Below are 23,005 nucleotides of genomic sequence, written 5' to 3'. Positions count from 1 at the left end.
TTTTCCTATTATACTAAGAAGACAAATGCCCCCATGATTACCACACACTTCTTTTTCCCCTTTTCCTTTGTACAAGGGAATAATTATACCTGACTTCCAATCCTCCGGGACTCTACCTTCCTCCCAGGCCAATCTGCACATCTTCCACATCCATTCTATTACTATCTCTCCCCCATGCTTCAGCATTTCACCACACACTCCATCAATTCCTGGGGCTTTCCCTGATTTAACTTTCTTCATTGCTTCCACCACTTCTATCCTACTGATTTCTTCCTGTCTTCTCACCTCCCTCCTTCTCCCAGCCATTCCCCAGCCACTTATACTCGCATTACTTCCATCCTCTACGTTCAACAATTCCTTAAAGTGTTCTCTCCATCTGCTCACTTTTTCTCCCTTCTCCACTAGTAATCTACCATTTTTATCTTTCACTCCCCTGCTAACTTCACTTCCACCCTGTCTTACTCTTTTCACCTCTCTCCAGAACATTTTCTTACAGTCCCTCCACTTTACACTCAAATTTCTTCCAAATTCCTCATCCACTCTCTTCTTACTCTCTCTTACTAATCTTTTCACCTCTTTCTTTCTTTCTACATATAACACTCTCTTCCGCCTCTCAACTTCTTCCACGCCCCTATTTCTCATCCATTCATTGTATGCTTTCTTCTTTTGTGCCACAGCCTGTTTCACCTCATCAGTCCACCACGCTCCGTCTTCTCTTCCTTCCACACACCACATCACATGCTGCACATATTTCTTCTGTAAATATTCTACACACACCTTCCACGTCTCCCATCTGCTCCAATTCATATTTGCCCAATCGTTCCTCCACTTCTCTCTTATACTCTGCCTTCTTCTCATCCTCTTGTAACCTTTCTACTCTCCTTGCAACTACTCCTTCCTCTCGTCTTTCCCTTCTTCTATTTCTCCAACTTACTTGAACTTTAATTCTGGCCATCACCAAGTAGTGGTCAGAAAGTCCACTCCCCCAACCCCTATACACTCTTGCATCCATTACACATCTTCGCATCCTTTCATCCACACACACATAATCAATCATTGCCTTCCATTCATTCAGTTCACCACCCACCCTTCTCATCACTCGCCATGTATACCTGCAGATCATTTTGTGCCTGAAGAGGGTATTGGCTATCACCAACCCCCTCCCAGCACAAATGTCCACTAACGCACTCCCATTCTCATCTATCTCAGCAGGCACACCCCACTCACCAACTATTCCATCCACCTTCACATTCCCAACTTTACCATTCATACCACCAATCAAAAACACTCTCTCATTCCTTCCAAACATTTCCATGCACACTTCTACATTTGTCCAGAACTCTTCTCTCACTCTTCTAGCACGATCTTGCGTTGGCACATACACACACACAATCGCCCACATTTGTATTCCAACTTTCAACTTTACCCACACAATCCTTGACCCAACTGATCCATACTGTCTTATGCTCCTCTTCCATCTTTTACTCACAACTATACATACTCCTTCCTTTGCCCTCTCATTCTCACCTACTCCTGCACATATACCCCATCCATACTCCCATTCTCTCACACTTTCTCCTCTCCATTTTGTTTCAGTTATTCCACATACATCCACTTTCGCATCCTCAAGCACCTGGACAATCTCTCTCTCTTTCACCTCATCATTCGCTCCCCTTACATTCCAGGTTCCAATTACAAAGTCCTTTGTCCGGTCCTTGGTCGTCATTGTTTGGTCAGTCCTTGTCCGAGGCTTATTGTTTGTTTTTTTAGTTAGTTGTTATTCCGGTTACTGTAATCAACTCTCCTTATGTTTGACAATTAACCAGTAATTCTCTCAGAGCTGGGTACCGCGGATGAAAATTCACTTCCGCAAACACAAATCTGCAAACTCAGACCATTGCCATCCGCAACTGCAAATCTGCAAACTACTTGAAATTTGCGGTTCCGCAAATGCAAATGCAAACGCCAACCATTTGTATCCCTTTCAGTACCATGGCATCAGTTTCATTTTATTCTGGATACCATTAGAGGATTTTATTAAGTTTAGGATTATATTTTTTGTAATCAAGGGGTTAACAGTCATCTCTAGTTACTCATCCACTACAATTATATTTTTGATTATTCTGACTAACAATAGGTGACTATGAAGTTTGGAAATTGTAGTACTGTAGTACTGATTGGGATAAATAAAGTTATATTTATAGTAAAACTAAAATATATATTTTAAATATGGTTATATTAGTATATTAGACATTTTACAACAAAACAAGAGTAAATCATTCACTATTGTAAATAAATGAATTAAATCATTACACTTCACAGCTTAATTGGTAGAGAGGTGGCTCAATCAGTAGAGAGGTGGCCTACCGTTCTAATGGACCCAGGTTCAAATTCCCGCTGGGGCAGGGAACAGTTTAAGGATTTGAATTTCATTAAATCAAGCTTTACTGATCTACCAGAAGTCCCGCCGACATGTTGTAAAAATACCCCCGCTAATACCAATACACCAGTCCTGTATGAGACAGCCCTAGCTTGTATTCAGTTTGGACGGTGGGTGTTAATGCCGAAGTGGTGACATGAAGAGGTGTATGGTATGTAGGAGGACTGTTGGGCCTTGATAGCGGGCTGTGAAGCCTATGTCTGGGGGGGGGGGGAAACGACAAGTTGACACACCAGTCCACCTCTGTTCCTCAGCTCCAGCCTCCTCAGTACTCCTCAGTCACAGTCAGACTCCTCCAACAGCTGAGACAACTTCATCTTGAGCAGGTCCATGTTGCCCTTCATAAAAACAAACCACACAAAGTTCTCAGGGGTCAGGCTCGTTTGCAGGCAGGTTTACGTTTGTGGAGGTACTTCCGCAAATGCCAAACCGCAAATTTGCATAAAATTTGTCACAAATGGAAATCCGCAAATGAAATCATACTTCTGCAGTCGCAGAATTAGCGGTTGTGGAAATGATTGCGGAAGTGTCCAGCATTGAATATTCTTATGGTGTGGCATAGACTAACACCATCTCTTTGCATCATTTTGCTAACTAGCATAACTCATCATGTTGGTGTGTAGGCCGGAAGTTGTTTGAATTAGTAAATACACATGGGACTTGCATGTCTTGGTTGTGTTTGTTGTGACTGTAGACTTGCACTTTGAACTGGAGTGCCAGGTAACATAAGTACTCAGAAGTTCCGTACATTGTGACATGCAGTATCAATAATTCGTGTTATCAGATGTATTGTACTTCCACTAACAGACCGTTATACAGTATTAGCTGCATTTTAACAGCAGGTATGATGGTGATGTATCATCATCATCATCCTCAGGATCATCATCCTCAGGATCATCATCCTCAGCATCATCATCGTCATTATCCTCATCCTCATTAGTCATGCGTAGTGAAAGTAAGCCACACAGTTAATCACACATAATTCAAGTTAAAGGCATTTTAAACCAGAAAGAGAGCTAACATGATTGGTACAATGCAGTACAGGTACATATACTAGTATAGTGATCCATTGGTTATAACGCACTTGATTATGGCGGGTTTTGTTATCACTGAGATGAAAATCAGCACTCCCGCTATAATAGCATGTTAGTGCTTTTGGGGGGAGGGGGACATTGTTATTGTGTGTTGAAGGTGAGTTTCATTAAACATTCCCCACACCTCAAAGTCATGAACAGCAGTAACTGGGATCAGGTGCATGCTAATGCTGCATTTTTAATCATACAATTTATAATACTGTACAGTACTCATTTTTGTACTACATAAAATCTTCTTGTTCAGTCTGTATATGGATGGGGTTATAAAAGAGATACAAGGTAGGGCAGTGGATGTTGGAATGGCCCTAATGAGAGGCAGTGTTTGGAAACTCCTTGTACTGTTGTTTGCAGATGGTACAGTGCTGTGTTGTTAAGTGAAGACAAAGGGGAACTGCGAGGCATGGTGAATGAGTTTGGGAGAGTGTGTAAGAAATGGAATCTAAAGGTGAACGTTGGGAAGGGTAAAGTTATGGTCTTTGAGAGAAATGAAGTCACTGAATGTACAGTGAGGATGGATGAGGGGAAAATGGAAAATGTGAGTGCATTTAAGTACTTGGGTAATGTGGTGAGTAAGGATGGAAGTTTAGTGGGTGAAGTGCTTGAAAGGGTACAACAAGGAAGAAGGATTGCTGGTTCTTTGAAAGCAGTGATAAGAAACAGGAAAATGAACATGAAAGTAAAAAAGTCATTGCGTGACAGCATTGTGATACCAACTATGTATGAAAGTGAAGCTTGGACCTTGCTGGAGGGACACAAGTCAAGAGTGAGAGCAGTGGAAATAACTTATTTGAGAGGAGCATGTGGAGTCACATGGAGAGACAGACTGACAAATGAGGAAGTGAAGGAACATTGTGATGTGGATGTGGATGTGAGAGAAAGTTTTAGGAGAAATACATTGAGGTGGTTTGGCCATGTGGAGTGGATGGAGTGTGAGAGACTAATGAGGAGAGTGTATGTGAGTGAGGTGGAGGGAGGGAGAGGGAGGGGGAGGCCAAGGATGAAATGGAGGGATGGAGTGGGGAGGTATCAGAGAGTGGTGTGTGAGCCAGGAGCAGAGCAGTGAAATGGCAGGGGACACGGCGACATGGAGGCAATTTGTTAGTGGCCACCCATTACAGGATGAAGGAGTCTGGCAGTAGATAGATAGATATAGATGAACACTCAACTTAGATCATTATAGATAAAATGCTCAAATACTGTAATTTCAAAAGCACAGGAGTAGTGTACATCAGATACTCTACTGGTTTGATCAGCTTTTTTTTTTTTTTTTTAATGTACATTAAAGATACACTTTTATGTATGTATTTATATGTGTATTTATGTATATATACTGTAGTGGTTGATGGGGGCAATCACCATCCAGTCACTCGATGTAGTACTGCTCACAGGTACCTGCCCATTCGTCTCTTCCTTTCTTTTTTCCATCCTTCCTCTCCTGTCTTTCTTTCCTTCATTCTTTCCTGTTCCTTCTGTCTACAGGTGACTCTACACTGAGTGACAAGACAGAAGGTTTCCTGCACACTAGGAAACCATTTACTACGCTGGTGGTAACCATATAACCAAATTATGGTGCCTGGTGGTTTGGTGGGTAATTAAGGGACTCCAATCAGACTGAGCCGGTGCACGTTTATATCCAAGGGGTGGTTGGGGTTTATTGGTCATGTAATGTCACTCAGGGATGAGTGAGGTTGGTCACTTTCATCTTATGTCAGGACCAACTTGCCTAGCCTTGGGCTCCTACGCTGCTCATGAGGCATCACTAGATTACTGTAGATGATGAATGAATGAATAATTTTTTCTTTACTTTTTTTTTTTTCTTTAATCCAAGGCAGCCACTTAAGGTCACATATTCTTTGTCATTAGTTTAAGCAGCAGAAGTACCTTACTGATTGACTTCTCCCTGATTGTTATCTACAATATTCTAATAGTTTTTGTAGTGGTACAGGATTATTTACAGGTGATTTTTTCCTGTGTTCACCCTGATTCATTTGTGTTTGTTTATCAAATGAAATGGCAGACTTTCTAAAACCTACTGAAATCTACTGGAATTTATTTTTAAAAACCTAACCTTTCATTTTCATATGCTCGCCTTACCTAGCCTAAATTGTTTAACCTAACAAAACAGTATAACCTAATTCAACCAAAAATTACAACCTAACCTAACAACCTAACCTAACCCAACCCAACCCAACCCAGCCCAGCCCAACCCAACCCAGCCCAACCCAACCCAGCCCAGCCCAGCCCAACCCAACCCAGCCCAGCCCAGCCCAACCCAACCCAGCCCAACCCAACCCAACCCAACCCAGCCCAACCCAACCCAACCCAGCCCAGCCCAACCCAACCCAGTCTAATTTAACAACCATAACATAGCCCAGTCTAACCAAACCTAACTAGTGGTAACTTAACTAAACATGCTGAGATAGCATGAAGGAAGTTCGGGTAGGTTAGGATAACTTTACATTAAATCGTATAATTTTGCATTAAATTATTTATTTAAAATGGAAATAAACACACAAATCTTTCCCCACCGCCATACGTTTGCTAGGAGCCCATCAACTGACTGTTACAGTTTGCTGATGTGCCTGGCATGGTGCAGTCACTCAGTACAGTACTCCGTATCTGTGCATATCTAGCCCAGAGAATGCTTATGATAATACATATTCACCTAAGGTTGCATTACAGTATTGACATTTTATTTAATAAGTAATAGGACCATAGAGTGATTTGCTTCTGACTGTTGGTGGCCTTCATGCCCATCACGTCAACCCTTAGTCCTATTCCAAACTGCGATCTTTGTGCTTATTTTTTAAGCAGATTTTTTTTTTTGGGTGTGGGGGGGGGAAGTGCACATTTTATGGTGGAAATGTACAAAAATTTTGGACAGGTTTGGGTAAATCAGCACTGATGGGGTAATTTTGTTCCAAAAACAATGTTCTATGGTGGCATCCATCTGTCTTTGGCACACCACAAAATGGTGTACATCTGTCTTTGGTTCACCACAAGATGGCGTCCATCTCTTTGGCGTTGTAGAGGGTTGTAAACATCGTTTATTGCCATAAAAACAATCAGAAAAGTGTGGGAAACAAACTTTAAGAATAAAAAGTGAACTGGTAAGGTCTTGCTGCAGCTTAAACTAAACCGTACACTTACCTCAGCAAGTCATCAGTTAGGGGCAAGGTGAGTGGCTGATTGAAGGTTTGATGAAGTACATTTACCTAATAACATATTAAATATTCCCCCTTTTTGTGTCCATATCATCACTTTCTATTAACTTAACCATGCCTTTGTGTATTTCTGGTGCTTAGTGTAGCATTATAGCACTTACTGTATTTAGTGGGTCCAAATTGTTGTAAGAGAGAAAATTGAGGTTTGAGCCGGGGGTACCTGGGACCAATTATGATAAATCCCATAGATTCTGTTTAGTAGTCAAAAGCAATTCCTTTATCATGCACCATATTCAGTACTGGTTATGTGTGATAACTAAAGGATCACAGTAATGATCACAGTATACTGTAGTGTACTTTAGAGTGCTAGTCAGCTATAGTGGAGTATACAGTACTGTACTATATTACAGTGCTTGGTGTGTATGCAGAGGACTTGAGATATACATGTACTTGGTACTGTCTTGTACCAGAGTGTTACAGCAGTTCCTTTCCAATCCTCATGCAGTCCCTTTTAGTATCCATGCTGATCCATGTGGTTTCATTGTTAACTTTATATCTTCTTTCTCATCCCGTCATAACTGGCCTCTGATTTCACAGTCCACCCTAGATCTCTTTCTTGTTTGATGGTTTTTCACCAATGAGCATGCTTCCATTCTGCCCATTTTTCATTCCACCCCCACTCTTCATCTTCTGATAAAGTCATCATCAAGTCTAATACTATACCACCTTCCTCACTTGCAGATTGTTAAGTATTGTTTACATTTCTAAAGGATTTTTTTTTTTAAGCCATTAAGTCTAATAATTATTATTATTTATTTTTTTTTTAAGCCATTACAGTACGATAGGATCTTGCATCCCTGCTGATAATGTGTTGTCAGCATTCCTATTTTTTAAAATAATTTTTTTGTAACTGACATCAGTACCTGTCATCCCTGTAATGCTACTTCCTTCTTATCTGTAGTTGCGATGCACGACTCTGAGGTTGTTATCATCATGCCTTGGCAACCTACCCCTCAACAGTGTGTCCGATTTCATGTATAATATGAGATGTGATTCGTTTATATGTTTGTGTATAATAATATTCGTGTATAATATATTCGTGCATAATAATATTTTTCGTGTATAATATGACACAAAATCAGATGCAGTTTGGAATGGTATGTTGCCAGGATACGAGAATGACCACCTCAGAGTCATGTACCGTGACTACAGCCATGTTGACGTCTCCTTTGAAGCCTGCCTTAGTCCCTGAAATAGTTACTTGGCTGTCTCTTGAACTACTCAGCCTCTCTCAGTTGACTGCCTTACTACAGTACTCTCATCATTTCTTTGTGTATGTGTATACCTCTCTCTTCACTCTCTGTATCTGCTATGTATTTGGACTTCAGAAATTTTTTTTTTCCCCCCCTTGTTCCTTCTGCTTCTCTCTCCTGAGTTCACTTTTTCTTTCTCACACCATACGCCATTTATGTAGTATATTGCAGGTATTTCAAAAATTCATCAGCGTAATATCTGCCTAACTTCTCTGCACCCAAATATCTGAAATTGTCCCTTTTATCCTCTCCCAATACATTTTCCACTTTCAGTAAGTCCACTTCAGCCTGTAGGGCAACCTCAGTGGTGTAATTTTATCATTTGCATTCAGAGTACTTTGTGATGAGATATATTATTAGTTTTGAATTTAAAGCCTTTCTTCATGCACTCAACTACACAAACAGATTCAGTAGTTGCCTTTAGCTATACCATAGCACCCCATCTAAACCTTATGACCTCCATGCATACCCCTTATAGTGGACAGGTATTTCCACCACCAGCATAGTGGCCCTAAGCATTTCAGTTCACATTCAGTCCTGGCACCCTTTTTTTTTTAATTCTTGTTGTACCATACATGTCTACATTATGACTTTTGTCTATGGACAAAAGCTATCCTCTGTGATGAAATCAGGTAAGTCAAAAAGTACTGGAAGGAATCATTAGAATGCAGTCACATTATGTTTGTACAGTATACAGAGAGTGTATGTGAAACTACATGATTCTGAAATGTCCATGTATTTCATGATATTTTGCATTAATGCTAAGTGAAATGTGCATCAAAAAGCATGGTAGTTCATGAACATTTATTGATTCCATTTATAATTTCTGTAATATTGAAAGCACTGTTGAAAATTATATTGCATTGTGACTGAAACAGTCTGTTCCACTACTAATTCACTTGGAATTTCCACTTTATTGTGAGGTACTGATTGCATCAAGTTGAATTTTGGGATAAGTTTCTGAAAAGCACATACAGTGGTCCCTCCTTATTTATGGGGTTTCTGTAACAGACACTCTGTGTCACAGTGGCAGAGTGGGGAAGGTGAGAGGTTCCTGTTGAGAAGTTCTGGCTTGAGTCTGGATGAGAATATTTTGAGGAGTTTATGGGTGCTGGGGTAACACATCTCTAACTGACTGGTCTGACTCACTCAAACCTGGCTGGAGAGGTGGCCAGCAATTGCTGATCCATACTGGCTACCCAGATGGGATCCCAACACACTGTTGTGCTGAAACTTGCTGAACTTAACTGTCTTTAAAGTACTAATGAGTAGCCTACATATGGTGACACTGTGCATCTGAGTGGAGCTAAGCATCTGCACTGCCCATTTGAGAGCCATACCTATTCCATATTTCCCTGCAGTTCACTATGTTGAAGGATGCTAGACTGACCATGGCAAGACAGTCTAGCATAAGGGGGTGCTGATTCCATGCATGATGCTTGTACTACACTATTCTGTACTGTACCTGTAGGATGACCCCATAGCAGTAGTTGCATACCTGTTGTTAAAGTGTTTGCTTGGCCAGACAGACTGCATTTAAGAAACAACAGTAAGAAGAAGAACAACAACAACAACTTAACAAGACACTTTTGTAAATGGCAAGATCTGTGAATAATTAGTACTTTCTTAAAACAGCTCCTTCAGTCATAATTTAACTACATGTATGTGATTGCCTAGAAACACTGGCAGAATCTGCATGTTAAAGTGTTTTTCAGATAGTTTGATGAATGTCCCTGAGTTCCCTCTCTGTCCCTGGACAGGGGGATAGTGGTCTGCCAGAGAAGGGCAACTTTAGCCTGTAGTCCATAGAGTTCACACTTCAGATGAACCTTGGGCTACTACTACTACTACTGCTGCTACTACTACTACTACTACTACTACTACTACTACTGCTACTACTACTACTACTACTACTACTACTACTACTACCACCACCACCACTACAACTACTACTACTTAGATGATTTACCAAATTGCTGAAGTACTGTATCTCAAAATACACTTCAACAAATGTATTTTTAAATGGTTTATTAACCCACAAATAATCTAACTCATGAATAAGGAAGACTGGCTGTATCTTGGTTGCACATAACTGAAGCCATATACCTACTTCAGGTTCGCAAGAGCAGTTCTGTGATTTCTGGTTTGGAGGGGAGTGACGGTGAGAGCAGCCCTAATCCAGGACCCACCATAACTTTTGGTCGGGGGGTCCTGTCAGCAGAGGCCACACCATTCACCACACCTGCAACCACACCTGAAGCTCTGCTTGGCGCTGCTCAGTCATCCCCACAACACCTGCCGCCCTCTCCACTTCCAGGTTAGTGATGATTAAGGCCAGCTTAATATATGAAAAATGCGTAACTCCTAAATTGAACAGTTAAGAAAGGTTTGCATAATACTGCATGTTGGCTTTGAAGATTGCTTCACTGGACAGGTCATGTCACTCAATTCAGGTGTCCATTCACCCTCTGTGGGTTGGGTTGTTAGGGTAACACCTAGGGGAGGTAACTGGGGTAACCTGGATGATGTAATGGCTTTGTATCGCAAGATAGTGGGTGATTAACATGTCACTGGCTGAAAGATCTGTGTCACAACTCACAAAGATGAGCACCGTGGCCAAGCACCTCATGACGTTTGCTCCCACCTTTACCTTTTATTATATGCTTTAATCTCCATCCCCTGGGGGATGTGTTATGCAGTCGCAATTAAGGTGGACAGAGGCTGCCGGGTGACAACATATGCGGTGAGTGCATTCCCGCCATTGTTTGAACTGGTTCATGTTTTATCTTGTCACCAAAGGATAGGGAGAGCCCCCCCCCCCCAGTGCATGCAAACGTGTGTCAGTCTGCCCCGTGATTTTGCCAGGTGTAGAATGATGTGTTCTGAAACCTCCTCGTCCAATTCTATTCCCACATCATGCAGACCCCTTGCCTCATCCACCCCTGCCAAGCCTCTGAACAAAGATACTAGGAAAGGGCTCTGTGATAGTGCCATAGGGTGTGCCTTGGATGCCAATGTACTGTATCAGGTTTATCTAGCACTGGAGAAGTTGTCTTGTTGAGAATGAAGCCAAAGTCGGGGTTGCGTGCACACGCACGAAGACATCCCGCGTCAGTCACTGGTATTTATACGTCTTCTCGTAATTACTCATTGAAATGAGCCAGTTAGAGGATCTGCAGACCTGGGGATGGTTTCCTTTGCAAGAAGAAGAGTTGATGAGTAATATGGTCTTTAATTTGTTTTCCTAACTGCTATACTTTTCCTGATATGAAGGTTTGAAAACAAGCTATTTTGGGAAAATTGCCCTTAGTGAGGTGACATTTCATAAATCACCTGACATCTGGGGGTTAAATGCCAAAGGTTGATGTGCAAAGGCGGTGGAAAGTAGAGTGGCATTGGGAAGGAAAGTGGATGGAGCGATAAAGGCCTTAATGAAAAATAGAAGTCCAAATGTGTTGGCTGCAGGAGGAGTTTTATCGATTACTGTACTTTTAATACCGGTGTGAGACTAGCGTTGCATGAATATGAAAAGCCAAGAGTAAGAGCAATGGAATTGGAGCTGCTGAGCATTGTGCATGGAATCCAGAAAATGGACAGGATAAGGATAATGTGATTTGTGAAAGATACAGATAAAGGAAGTCTGTAGACACCAGAGTCTAAGAGTGTGTTCTTAGATGGTATGGTCATGTAGAGAGATTGGATGTGAGTGAGTTCAAAGGTAGGAGAGACATGGTAGGCCAGGAAGAGAGTAAATAGACATTGTTAATGATTCTATGTGAAAGTGAGGTATGGAGAGTGGTGAGGCTAGGGAACTGACAGCAGATAGAGCTGGTTGGAAGAATTTGGTATGGATGAGTGTACAGGAAGGGTTTGCCACCCGTTCTATCTTGGTGAAGTGATAATCATCGGATTGACTCTGAGATGTGGTATGAACTACGCAAGTGTAGATATTTATGTCTCTGTGATGGAGTCAGGATTCTGGAGATTTGAATGGGCAACCTTTGGTTAGTTTTTCTTTCTGTCAGTATCCTTCAGGTTTTTCTGGCATTCTGGACCTTACCTTATCTCATCCTAGGGTGGGCAAAGAGGTCTGGATGGTGATGGTGATGGTCATGATGATGATGACGAAATGCCAGTTTGTAATACAGTGCTTCACTTACGTAAAATGGCAAAGTATTTTTATATATAAAATGCCAGTTATTTCATTATTTTGTTTTTTCAGTCTAGTTTTTCTGTTGTGCTTCTATCCCATGTGCAATTAGCCACACATGTACTTAGAACAGTTGCAGTGTGAAGCGGAGGTATAGCTACAACTTGAGACATTCATGGGTCGCATTCACTTGATCTTTTCAAGTAATATTTGACTTCTTTGTTCATTCATGTCAGTGCCATCAACAGATATATGTATATGATTATGTTATGTAAAAAAAAAAAAAAGTACAGTAAGACCTTACTATGATGGACTAACTGGGGCCCTAACCATTCCGAAAAATGCGAAATTCCAATAAAAGCAACACCTGGACTTCCCCCTGCTAACCTGGACTTTTTCCGATATATCGGACATCAGTCTGGATAGCATAAACGGTTTTGAAACTGTTTTGACTACCGTTGTGGTACTGTACTTTGTTATAACTTCACTGCATTAATCAAATGGTATAATATATATACTAATACTGTACTGTACACTGATAAACATGTCTTGTATTTACCTTATTGTGGTGAACATAGCTGAAGTGGTCAGGTAGTCCAGACTGCTGCTGGCTTTATTGGACTTTTTCCGATATACAGGAATTTAGTCCGGTAGCTCTTTGAGTCCGATAAAAGTGAATTCCGGTCTATTGAAGTCCATTATATTGAGGTTTTATTGTAATTCCACCTTGTGCTGTGTTTGTGATAAGTGGGTACTTAAGGGATGTAGTAGTATTAGAGGTAGACTACGAGATAATGCTGATTTTATGTGTGCGGTGTGTCGAGGAGAGCAGGTCGATATTGCTAGGCATGAAAGGATTGAACTTGCTGGTGAGTCTCTTGAGTGTGTGGAAGAGTTTTGTTATTTGAGAGACATGTTATGAACTGGAGGTTGGGCTGGTGCTAGCTCTGTGGCTTGGGTGAGGAGTGGTTGGAAGAAGTTCATGGAGCTGTTGCCTCTCCTGACATTGAGAGGGCCCTCCCTGTGTCCTGAGGGATCTTTGTATGCAGCATATGTCAGGAGTGTAATGGTGTATGATAGTGAGACCTGGACAGTAAAGGAAGAGGATATTTGCATGTTATGTGCTGGAGATGGGGCTGGAGCTAGCTTTGTGGCTAGGGTGAGGAGTGGTTGGAAGAAGTTCAGGGAGATGTTGCCTATCCTGACATTGAGAGGGCTCTCCCTACGCGCCAAGGGATCTTTGTATGCAGCATGTGTGAGGAGTGTAATTCTGTATGGTAGTGAGACCTGGGCAGTAAAGGAAGAGGATATTTGCAGGCTCAAACGTACAGAAATGGCAACGATTAGGTGGATGTTCAGTGCGTCCCTGAGCGCGAGGCTTGGGGGGACTAGGTTTACGCTGGAAGAGTTGAGAGGTAGGATGGGACTGGCGTATATTGGTGTTGTGATGAGGAGATGTAGACTGCGGTGGTTTGGGGCATATGGAGAGGATGAGGGATGATAATTTGGTACAGAAAGTGAGAAGCATTAATATTAGGGGTAGGGTTGCAAGGGGCAGACCAAAAAAGATCTTGGACGAGGTCATTGTGACAGGGTTAAGGAACTGAACAGGGTGGCTGCCAGAGATTGAGTAGCATGGAGAGCCGCCATTAGGTGACCAAGGCCGACACATGCAAGCATGTTAGAGCCTTCAAAAACAAAAACGAAAATGAAAACTTGTCAAGTGTACCAAAAGCTAGACCTCTGCTACACATTGATTATGGTATTTGCTACATTTAGCAGAAAACTCAAGGTTGTATTAAAGCTGTATATTGTACAACACCCCTCATTTTTCAGTGAGGATGCATTTGAAAAAATCCATTGCATAGCATTTTATCGTACACTCAATCCTCGTAAATCGTGTGTTTATAAATCACGGATTCGTAAATCACGGCTAAGTGGCTGTCAGACTGCCGGCACCCTTAAATCGCTAAGTCACGAAAATCGCGGACCTAGGCACCGAAGCGGGCCTTTTCCGAGGAGAATCGTAAACCGCGGCATTCAGTTTGAAAATTGCGACCCAACAACCAATCACCACCCGTCCCTGGTGGCAAGTGTGCATACTAATGCCACCACATTGTTGTTCTTCCCGCCAGTCTGCACACTATAGACCATCGCCGTGGAGTACGAGAGCTACCTGCCTTTTTTTGTGCACCTTCCCCCCCACCTCCTACCTTCCATGGCCCCTCCCGAACTCCCGATGAAGTGCTGTAAGCAGTATGGCAACAAGAAGCAGCCGCCGTTGTCATACAGTCAACGTTTAGAGCTCATTTGTCATGTTGAGAAGGGAGAGAAGTTTTCAAAGCTGGCGAAAGAGTTTGGGAAGAACAAGTGCTGAGAGGTTCTAAGTTCTTCCCAACACCACCCCACTCCATTCACTTAAGCAATATCGCCATAGGATTAAGTTGAGATCCCTTAACATTGCTTATTTCTATTAAATACATTCACTGAATATTCCTAAATTTGTATGTTTGTGTTTGATGGTGCCTAGATAGGTGTAGGTAGGGTGCTGTGGGGGGTGGTTGGCCAAAGTCCAGACCCAATTTCATTTTTCACATAAGAGTTATTATTCATAAACCACGGAAATTGTAAGTCGCGGCAGTGGTCCGGACCCAAATTGCCGCAAGTTACGAGGATTGAGTGTATTTTGAATCATTTATAGCATTTGTTCAGTAGGTACAGTATATGTATCATATAAGCAGTTCATCACATGCCGGTTCATCTTAAAATGAGGGTCTGCAGTATAATTTTTCTGTCTGCTTATTAATGTAGACTTGTAGTACTACAGATACACACAATAAGGTGGTGGTGACCATCATCCACTCCCTTGATGTAGTGCTGCCTACTTCTTCCCTCACATATATCACTTTATTTCTGTGTCTGGCATCTCTCTTCCTATTTCACCCCTCTTTCCTGTCTTTTTATTCCTCTTCTTTCCTTTTCTGATGGCTTTCCATTGAGTGACAGGCCAATTGGTTTCTTGTGAGCCAGGAAAGCATTTACAGCACTGGGTGTTAGCTATATAACCAACCCACACATGTTCCCTACATATTAATGAATGGGTTGGTGGAGGGTTAATGCCCCTGTAAAATCACAAACTCAAAGACAAATGGGAACTCCTTATGGGATTATGGTGTCTGGTTATAGATAGATAAATAGATAGAACTGTTTTTTAAGGCAAAACTTGTTTTAGGGGTGTGCAGAGAAGGAATGCAGTGCCAGGAAATATGACACTCGCAAAGGTGAAGAGTGCTGTGAAGCAGCTGAAAAATGGGAAAGCAGCTGGGGTTGATGAGGTGTATGTTGAGATGATTAAGTGTAGTGGAGAGAGCGGAATGAAGCGCTTGTTGGAGATGTGTAACAAGGCATGGATGAGTGAAACTGTGCCTTTAGGCCCTGTTCTCACAAGGCATTTTCAAATGCGCATTAGCAAAGACAGTGGTAGTGTATTGGACTGTACACACGCCACCGCGTGTTTTTCTCAACCGCTGGTCCAAACGCGCAATTCAACATTTCCCTTCATACTGCGCATTTGTTCAGCAGTTCGAGGTTTTCATATGGCTGACTATTTATGCCAGGGAAACGTGGTGGTAGAAGCCATGTTTAAAAATGCCTCGTGTGAACAGGGCCTTAGAGTGGAAAAAGGCTGTGATTGTACCGCTGTACGAAAGTAAAAGTGAGTGAAGTGAGTGCAAGAATTATTGTGGCATAAGTTTATTGAGTGTGGTAGGGTAGGTATATGGAATTATTATTATAGAGAAAGTAAGAGAAATATCAGAAGTCCTAGTGAGTGATGAACAAGGTGGTTTTAGGAGTGGCAGAGGATGTGTGGATCAAATATTTGCAGTGAGATAGATAGTGGAGAAGGCTTGTGAGAAGGACTATAAGGTGTTTATGGCATTCTTGGATCTGGAAAAAGAATACGACAAAGTAGACAGGAAGATGACGATGATGATGACTGGTATCACATTCTCTGTTTCTTTCATTTTGTGAATTCATGTCATTCTGAAGTGGGGAATTTTTCAGCAAAAAAGGATTTGAATTCTGTATCCACTCACTCAGTGTTGTGCTGCTGTCGGGTGCCTTCCCTTTCCTCTCTTCCTTCCTTCTTTCCATCCTTCCTCTTTTGTCTTTCTTTCCTTCATTCTTTCCTCTCTTTTCTGTCTACAGGCAACTCTACACTGAGTGACAAGCCAAATGGTTACCTGTACACCAGGGAACCATTACTTTGCTGAGTGGTAACCATATAACCAAATTATGGGGCTTGGTGGTTTAGTGGGCAATTAAGGCACTCCAGCCGAATTGAGCCTGGGCAGGTTTATTTTTGTGCTAGGTGGCGGCGACCATCATCCACTCACTTGATGTAGTGCTGCCTACTCCTTCCTTAGCCTTTATCATTCTTTTTCTGTGCCTGCCCTCCTCTCTTCCTATTTCTCCAATCTTTCCTGTCACTTCTTATTGCTTTTCTTTCCTTTACAGGTGGCTTTACATTGAGTGACAAGCCAAATGGTTTCCTGTAAGCCTGGAAACCATTTACAAAGCTGGGTGGTAACCATATAACCAAACCATACGTGTTCCCTACGTGTCAACAAGTGGGTTGGTGAAGGGTTAGTGCCCCTCCCTGTAAAACAACAAACTCAAAGTCAAATGGCCACCCCTTACGGGCTTATGGCGTCTGGCAATAGATAGATAGATAGATAGGTTTATATCCAGGGGGTGGTTGGGGATTATTGCATGCTTAATGCCACCCAGGGATGATTGAGGCTGGTCACTCTCATCTTAAAAGTCAGGACCAACTTGCCTAGCCTCGAACTCCTGTGCTTCTCATGGGACAAGACTGGATTAGATGATGAATGAATGAATGAAAAATAAAGATTGACCATTTATCATGGAACGTATAATGCAAAAATAGTGTACTTCTAAATTTTATTTATTTACAGTTAAGGAGAAAAGAAGTTTTTTTGGGGAATGGAAAAGGGATGGTAACAAAGAAGAATTCTTGGCTACCAGGCACAGGGCTAGAAAAAAGGTATACAGGGCAAGATCTGAGTCTCAGAGACTTCTACTGGATAACCAAAATAATGTTGAAAGGAAGAATATGATATTTAAGATGGCAAATCAGATGAAGAGGGAAAACAGGGATATCATAGGTGAGCAGTGTGTGAAGAATGATGAAGGAAAGGTAGTGGTGAACAGTGTGGATATTAAAGACGCCTGGAGAGAGCATTATAACCGGTTGGTTCATGAGGTGTTTGACTGGAAAAGGAAAGGTTTGGAGTCAGTGGATCCAGTATTTGGTCTTTGGCCTTTGATTGATGCTGCTACTGTGAGCAGGGCAATAGGCAGGATGTGGGTGGGGAAGTTGTTAGGTGTGTCTGGGTTGACTACTGAAATGTTGAAGACCACAGGGGATATAGGAGTGGGGTTAGTTCCTGATTTGATAAATACGGTTATGTATGAGTGTGTTGTCCCAAATGACTGGCTGAAGAGTGTGAATGTAAATGTCTACAAAGGGAAGGGTGATGCCCTGGAAAGAAGAAATTATAGAGGCATAATACTTTTGGATCAGATAATGAAGATAATGGAGAGAGTTCTAGAAGGTATGCTAAGAGAATGAGTGAATATTGATGAGATGCAATTGGATTTATGCCAGGCAAAGGGACCACTGATGCCATATTCATTGTTTGACAGCTTCAAGAAAAATGTGTAGGGAAAAAAAGGAATCCATACTTTGTTTTTCTTGATTTGGAAAAGGTCTTTGACAGAGTCATTGGGGAAGTGGTGAAGTGGGCAGTGAGAAAGCTTGGGATCGAGGAGTGGCTGGTTAGAGTGGTTATGGATATTTATGTGGATGAGAGTGAATGGAGGTTTGAATGGTGAGTTTTCCTTGAATGCTGGTGTGCATCAGATGTCAGTCTTGAGTCCCTTATTGTTCATCATGGTGCTTGAAGCCCTCTCACGTAACTTTAGAAATGGTCTCCTGTGGGAGATGTTGTATGTCGATGATTTGGTGTGGATTGCAGAGAATGAATGGGAAGCAGAGGAAAGATCGTGGAAGTGGAGAACTGGCATGGAGCACAAGGGCTTGAGAGTAAATGTAGGTAAAACAAAGGTGATGGTATCTAGGGTTGGTGGTAATAGTCAAAGAGGGAGAGTGACCATGTGCAGTTTGCCACAAGGGCATGGGAAGTAATTTCATCTTGTGCAGTGTTTGTGATAAGTGAGTGCATAAGAGATGTAGTGGCAATAGAAATAGATCTCGAGATAATGCAGATTTCATGTGTATGGTGTGTTGGGGAGGCATGCGGAGATTGTCAGGCGTGATAGGATTGATCTTGTTGTTAAGTTTTGAATGCATAAAAGAGTTATGTTGCTTGGGAGACATGTTATGTGCTGGAGGTGGGGCTGGAGCTAGCTCTGTGGCTAGAATGGAGTGGCTGGAAGAAGTTCAGGGAGCTGTTCCCTCTCCTGACATTGAGAGGGTTCTCCCTTCATGGCAAGGGTTCTCTGTATGCGGCATGTGTCAAGAGTATAATGGTACATGGCAGTGACTTGGGCAGTAAAGGAAGAGGATATTTACAGGCTCATATGTACGGAAATGACAATAATTAGGTGGATGTGCAGTGCGTCCATGAATGCAAGGCTTGGGGGGGCTAGGTTTACAATGGAAGAGTTAAGGGGAAGGATGGGACAGTATTGGTGTTGTAATGAGGAAAGGTAGAGTAAGATGGTTTGAGCATGTGGAGAGTATGGGGAATCACAATTGGGTGCAGAAAGCAAGAAATGTGAACGCTGGGGGTAGAGTTGTGAGAGGCAAACCAAAAAAAGACCTGGGAGGGGATCATAAAGTGTGAGCTCAGAGATAAGGGACTGAATAGGGAGGCTGCCAGAGATTGAGCAGTGTGGAGAGTCATCATTAGGTGACCAAGGCTGAAGCATGCAGGCAGGTTTAAGTGTTTATGAACAGAACGAACTTCTTATCTCATAATTGGATAGATCTGGGAAATCCAGAGATATTAGATATCTTACAATGCAAAAAGTGACTTCCAGTTCCAATTCTTACCTGTTTCAGTTGCCTTTTACAATATGCTTTGAATACCTGGGTAGTTTTTCTCTTCTTTGTCTTGGAAATAAATGGAAATATGAATTGAGTGCACTGGTAACAGTGGCAGTTCTTCAGTTCAGTGCACCCAGGCAGGAGACTAATACTATACTTCCTTGCAGATACAGAAAGAGCTACCAATAGTGAGGCCTGCTCACAGGTTGAGAAGAGTCTTAAAGTGCCTGAAGAGCCTTCACGTCCCTCAGTGAGCACCTCTGAATCTATCATCATAAGCACATTTAGGAAGATATCAGGAACAAAACCACCTATACAACATCTTTTAAATGAAGAGGAATATGAAAAAAGGCTAGAACTGGAGGAGAGTGTTAAGTCACTGGCCATCACAGGCACTCCAGATACCACACCAAATCCCACACCCAAGACCTCCCCTGTCCTCCAGCGCAAGCTTTCTAACATAGTTATGGAGACTACCAGGAAGACTTCGACAACACACAGCTACTTCTGCACAAAACCTTTCCAGCCTCAGAACACCGACCAGCCAAGCTCAGGAGAAGGAAGTACATCAGTGCAGGAAGGTGTTGTAGGAGGGGCAACACTTTCCTCATCTGCTGCTGCTGGGACTCAGTTGATGGATGAAGGAGCCAAGTTGGCAAGCACTTTGGATGCTGCTGGCCACTTCATGGGAAAGAGACGCCAGCGCCCAAAACCTTCAGCACTCCGCGAAATGAACTTTTGGGCTCCTACCTCAATGTAACAATGTAAGACAGGTGTGGAAATTGTACATTTAGCTGTATCCTTTAGTTATGCTCTACCAGTTAATATGCTGTATTGGATGGAGTTCATGATGGTAAATTGTTATTGCACCAGTCATAATAACTTCAGATATTGTTACCAGGGTATAATAAAATGCAATACAGAACAGTGGTCAAAACTTGTCTATTTACTTCATATTTTATTATATTAACTTGAAAAATGTAAAGTACTGCAGTAAGTTTACATTTGGTTACATCTCCTTAATCCAAACCAAGCTTTCCAAGTGAAAGAAAAGTCTTAATTAGCTAAATTATTTTGATATGCATCCAACATGCAGAATACACAAGTTGTAGATCTTTGGTTAAGGTATAGAAGGTTATAGGCAGTTATTTAATTATTCCAGGTCAGGGTTTGTTTATGTGCTGTGAATTGACATTTAATTTATTTAAAGCCTTTAACTACTTTTCTAACACCTTTGTGGATTTTAATGCATATCTACATTTTTAAAAAGTTCGGAAAAATTTTTTCATCGGTGAATACCGGTACAATGCCTATATTATGCATTCTTGCAAAAGTTGCATTATTGGTAGATCATTTTGCTTGAAGTTCTTAGTGTGCATTTTTGCCTTCCAACCCTGCTTTGTCTAATCCATCTCAAAATACTGACTACCAAACAACTGTGATAATGGTGAGTTTTGTAAGTCAGCTGTCCACTAAGGTGTTAATACAGTATATTGATTCACAAGTAACAGCATGGTATACTGTACTATATAATGTATAATGGTACTGCATATACAGTACTTACCCTTCTCTTATGTTTTGCAAATACTGTGCTGATTTCTCATTGCCTTCTGTAATGCTAGGAAAGCAGTTTGGCTACTGTTTGCTGTAAAGCAGTACAGTATTTAGTAATTATCATTGTGAATGTGAAAGTTATCACTTTTTGTCAGTGAAAGTGACAGCCACAGGTTTTATTAAAAAAGAAAGAAAGAAAACAAGAAAGGAATAGGCATGAATACCTAATGTAAGTGTACAGTATTACCATGGCCATCTAGTGTAGAATACTCTGTACTTAATTGATGAATTAACTTTGACAATTTTTAATCATTTAATGTTATGGGTGTCAGGTATGTAAATTTAGAGCTGAGAATGAACCCACCATCCACATTTTGGCTGCTTTTAATTGATGTAAATATTCAAATGTGGGATTTGTTAAGGTGATGGTAGTTGGTGATATAGACCTATTAATGTGTAAATGCCAGGTGCCCCACTTGATATTTGTCCTCTGTTACCACTGATGTAAATTTGACTAATTTGTTGTAGATAATGAGGATGAAATGTGTGTAATGCTTAATCAGCCAAAGTATGAAATTAAAAGTAACAGGACTATTTTTATGCAATATATCTTTTTCTAATCATCATTGTATTATCACGTTAAGGTTAATAGGTACATTTTCTGGAAGTTTTTGTTTACTGTAGATGATCATAAATTCACTTAAGTAGATTCAGGGTTACATTAATTGATGCAGTAGTGATAGTATAGTACCAGTGAGGCCTCACTCAAAGAGTATAGGATGAGAAAAAAGAAAGCCAGGTATCATCAGAGTTGACTGCCAGTTTTGCCACTAACTGAAATTTCAGGATGGTGAAGATGTTTTGTAGTCTGAATTAATGGGATGAGAGGCAGTCTTCACAGTGGTTTGCCTCTGATAGCAATGGAAGAGCAGGTATATAGCAATACTTTTAAACATTCATAAAGCAGTGGATACTAAGTATTAATTAGAACTCGGTAGGTGATCTAGGATATGCTTTCCACCAGCAACAAAAATTATTATTATTATATATTTTTTTCCTTCTGTGATTTAAGACAGTTTAGTAAGTTGTATTGCTGATGCAGGAACTCTGTTAGATCAGGGATGTAGGTTGGTGATCTGTTCTTCAGTGTTCTAGATTATGGTAATCTGACCTTGGGCCTCTTCACCTTGAAAGGGTGATGTAGGGCTGGTTGTTATAACTTCAAAAAAATGGTGAAGATCAGTAATTGTTGTCCATCATTTGTGTATTTTTAAGTCACTATTGTGTACATTTAATAAAACTTAGAGGCTTAATTCTGTAAAGATTGCTTCTTATCCCATCAGTTTTTGTCCAATTGTACCTAGTGGCAGGACTGGTGTCCCATTGCACTACCATGACCAAAGCTGGCTCTCTAATCATCTTACACTCTGCTGGAAGTTGCTTTTATCTCAGTTGCTTGCTGGAATAATCTCTCTTGCTTGCCATTCATCTTTCTTGACATGCAGTACATGCTTAATTATTTACCTTTGTAAATGCAAAAATAGAGTTGATTAAGTTTGTCATTTTGTTCTAGGTTGCAGAGATTCCATTATTTGTTATTTCTTAGGTAATAAATAGTAAGTTCATAGTATTTTTTTCCATTTCCATTGTGCTGTGTTAGTTAAATTGAATATAACATCTGTATAAGCTGACCTCAATATACTTGGTTCAAAGACATTTTTTCCTGGTATGCAATCAACTTACTCTTGGCCCATTTTCAAGTTACATGGCACTTTTCCCACATTTGCAAGTTGATTTAAGCAGAAAACCTCTCAAGATGTGGTGGATGTGATGGTAGTTGTAATGTTGGAATTGGTGGTGGTTGAGGTAATGGCACTAATGGTAGTTTTAGTAGTAGCAGTGATGGTAGCCTTGGTAGTCATAGTAGTTGTAATAGGACTAATGAGGGGAGTTGGAGTTACAGTTGTTGATGTTGTTTAGCCCTGGTCTTTCTGGCCAGGCAGACCCATTAACCACAGGTAAGCAGCTACCCTTATGGGGTCATCCTATAGGCTTTCTACACCATTAATGTTGTGTCTGCATCTTAATGTGGCATGTGCTGTGCAGTGCCCCATTGTGTATGTTGTGTAAGCCTGTTCTACAAGCAGGGCATATGATATATGCAGTTCCACCCAACTTGAATTGAGGCTGGTTG

The 23,005-nt window shown here is 41.3% G+C and overlaps 1 protein-coding gene across 1 annotated transcript in view; it reads left to right on the top strand.

Moving 5' to 3' along the window:
• The window catches only part of LOC145417781 (uncharacterized), an 80,904-nt gene extending 58,466 nt beyond the window's left edge, over nt 1-22,438 (top strand). The window contains exons 4-5 of the mRNA XM_080286388.1: nt 10,127-10,328; nt 19,425-22,438. Coding sequence (XP_080142514.1) covers nt 10,127-10,328; nt 19,425-20,017 — 795 coding nt within the window. The 3' untranslated portion in view covers nt 20,018-22,438. The remainder of the gene's footprint in view (nt 1-10,126; nt 10,329-19,424) is intronic.
• The last annotated feature ends 567 nt before the right edge of the window (nt 22,439-23,005 follow it).

Source organism: Coenobita brevimanus, chromosome 111, assembly GCF_032717465.1.
Source record: "Coenobita brevimanus isolate Jiangsu-jjx chromosome 111, ASM3271746v2, whole genome shotgun sequence".
Taxonomy (NCBI): Eukaryota; Metazoa; Arthropoda; class Malacostraca; order Decapoda; family Coenobitidae; genus Coenobita; species Coenobita brevimanus.
Note: the sequence above shows the minus strand (reverse complement) of the source record. Positions and strands in the feature narration are given on the sequence as shown.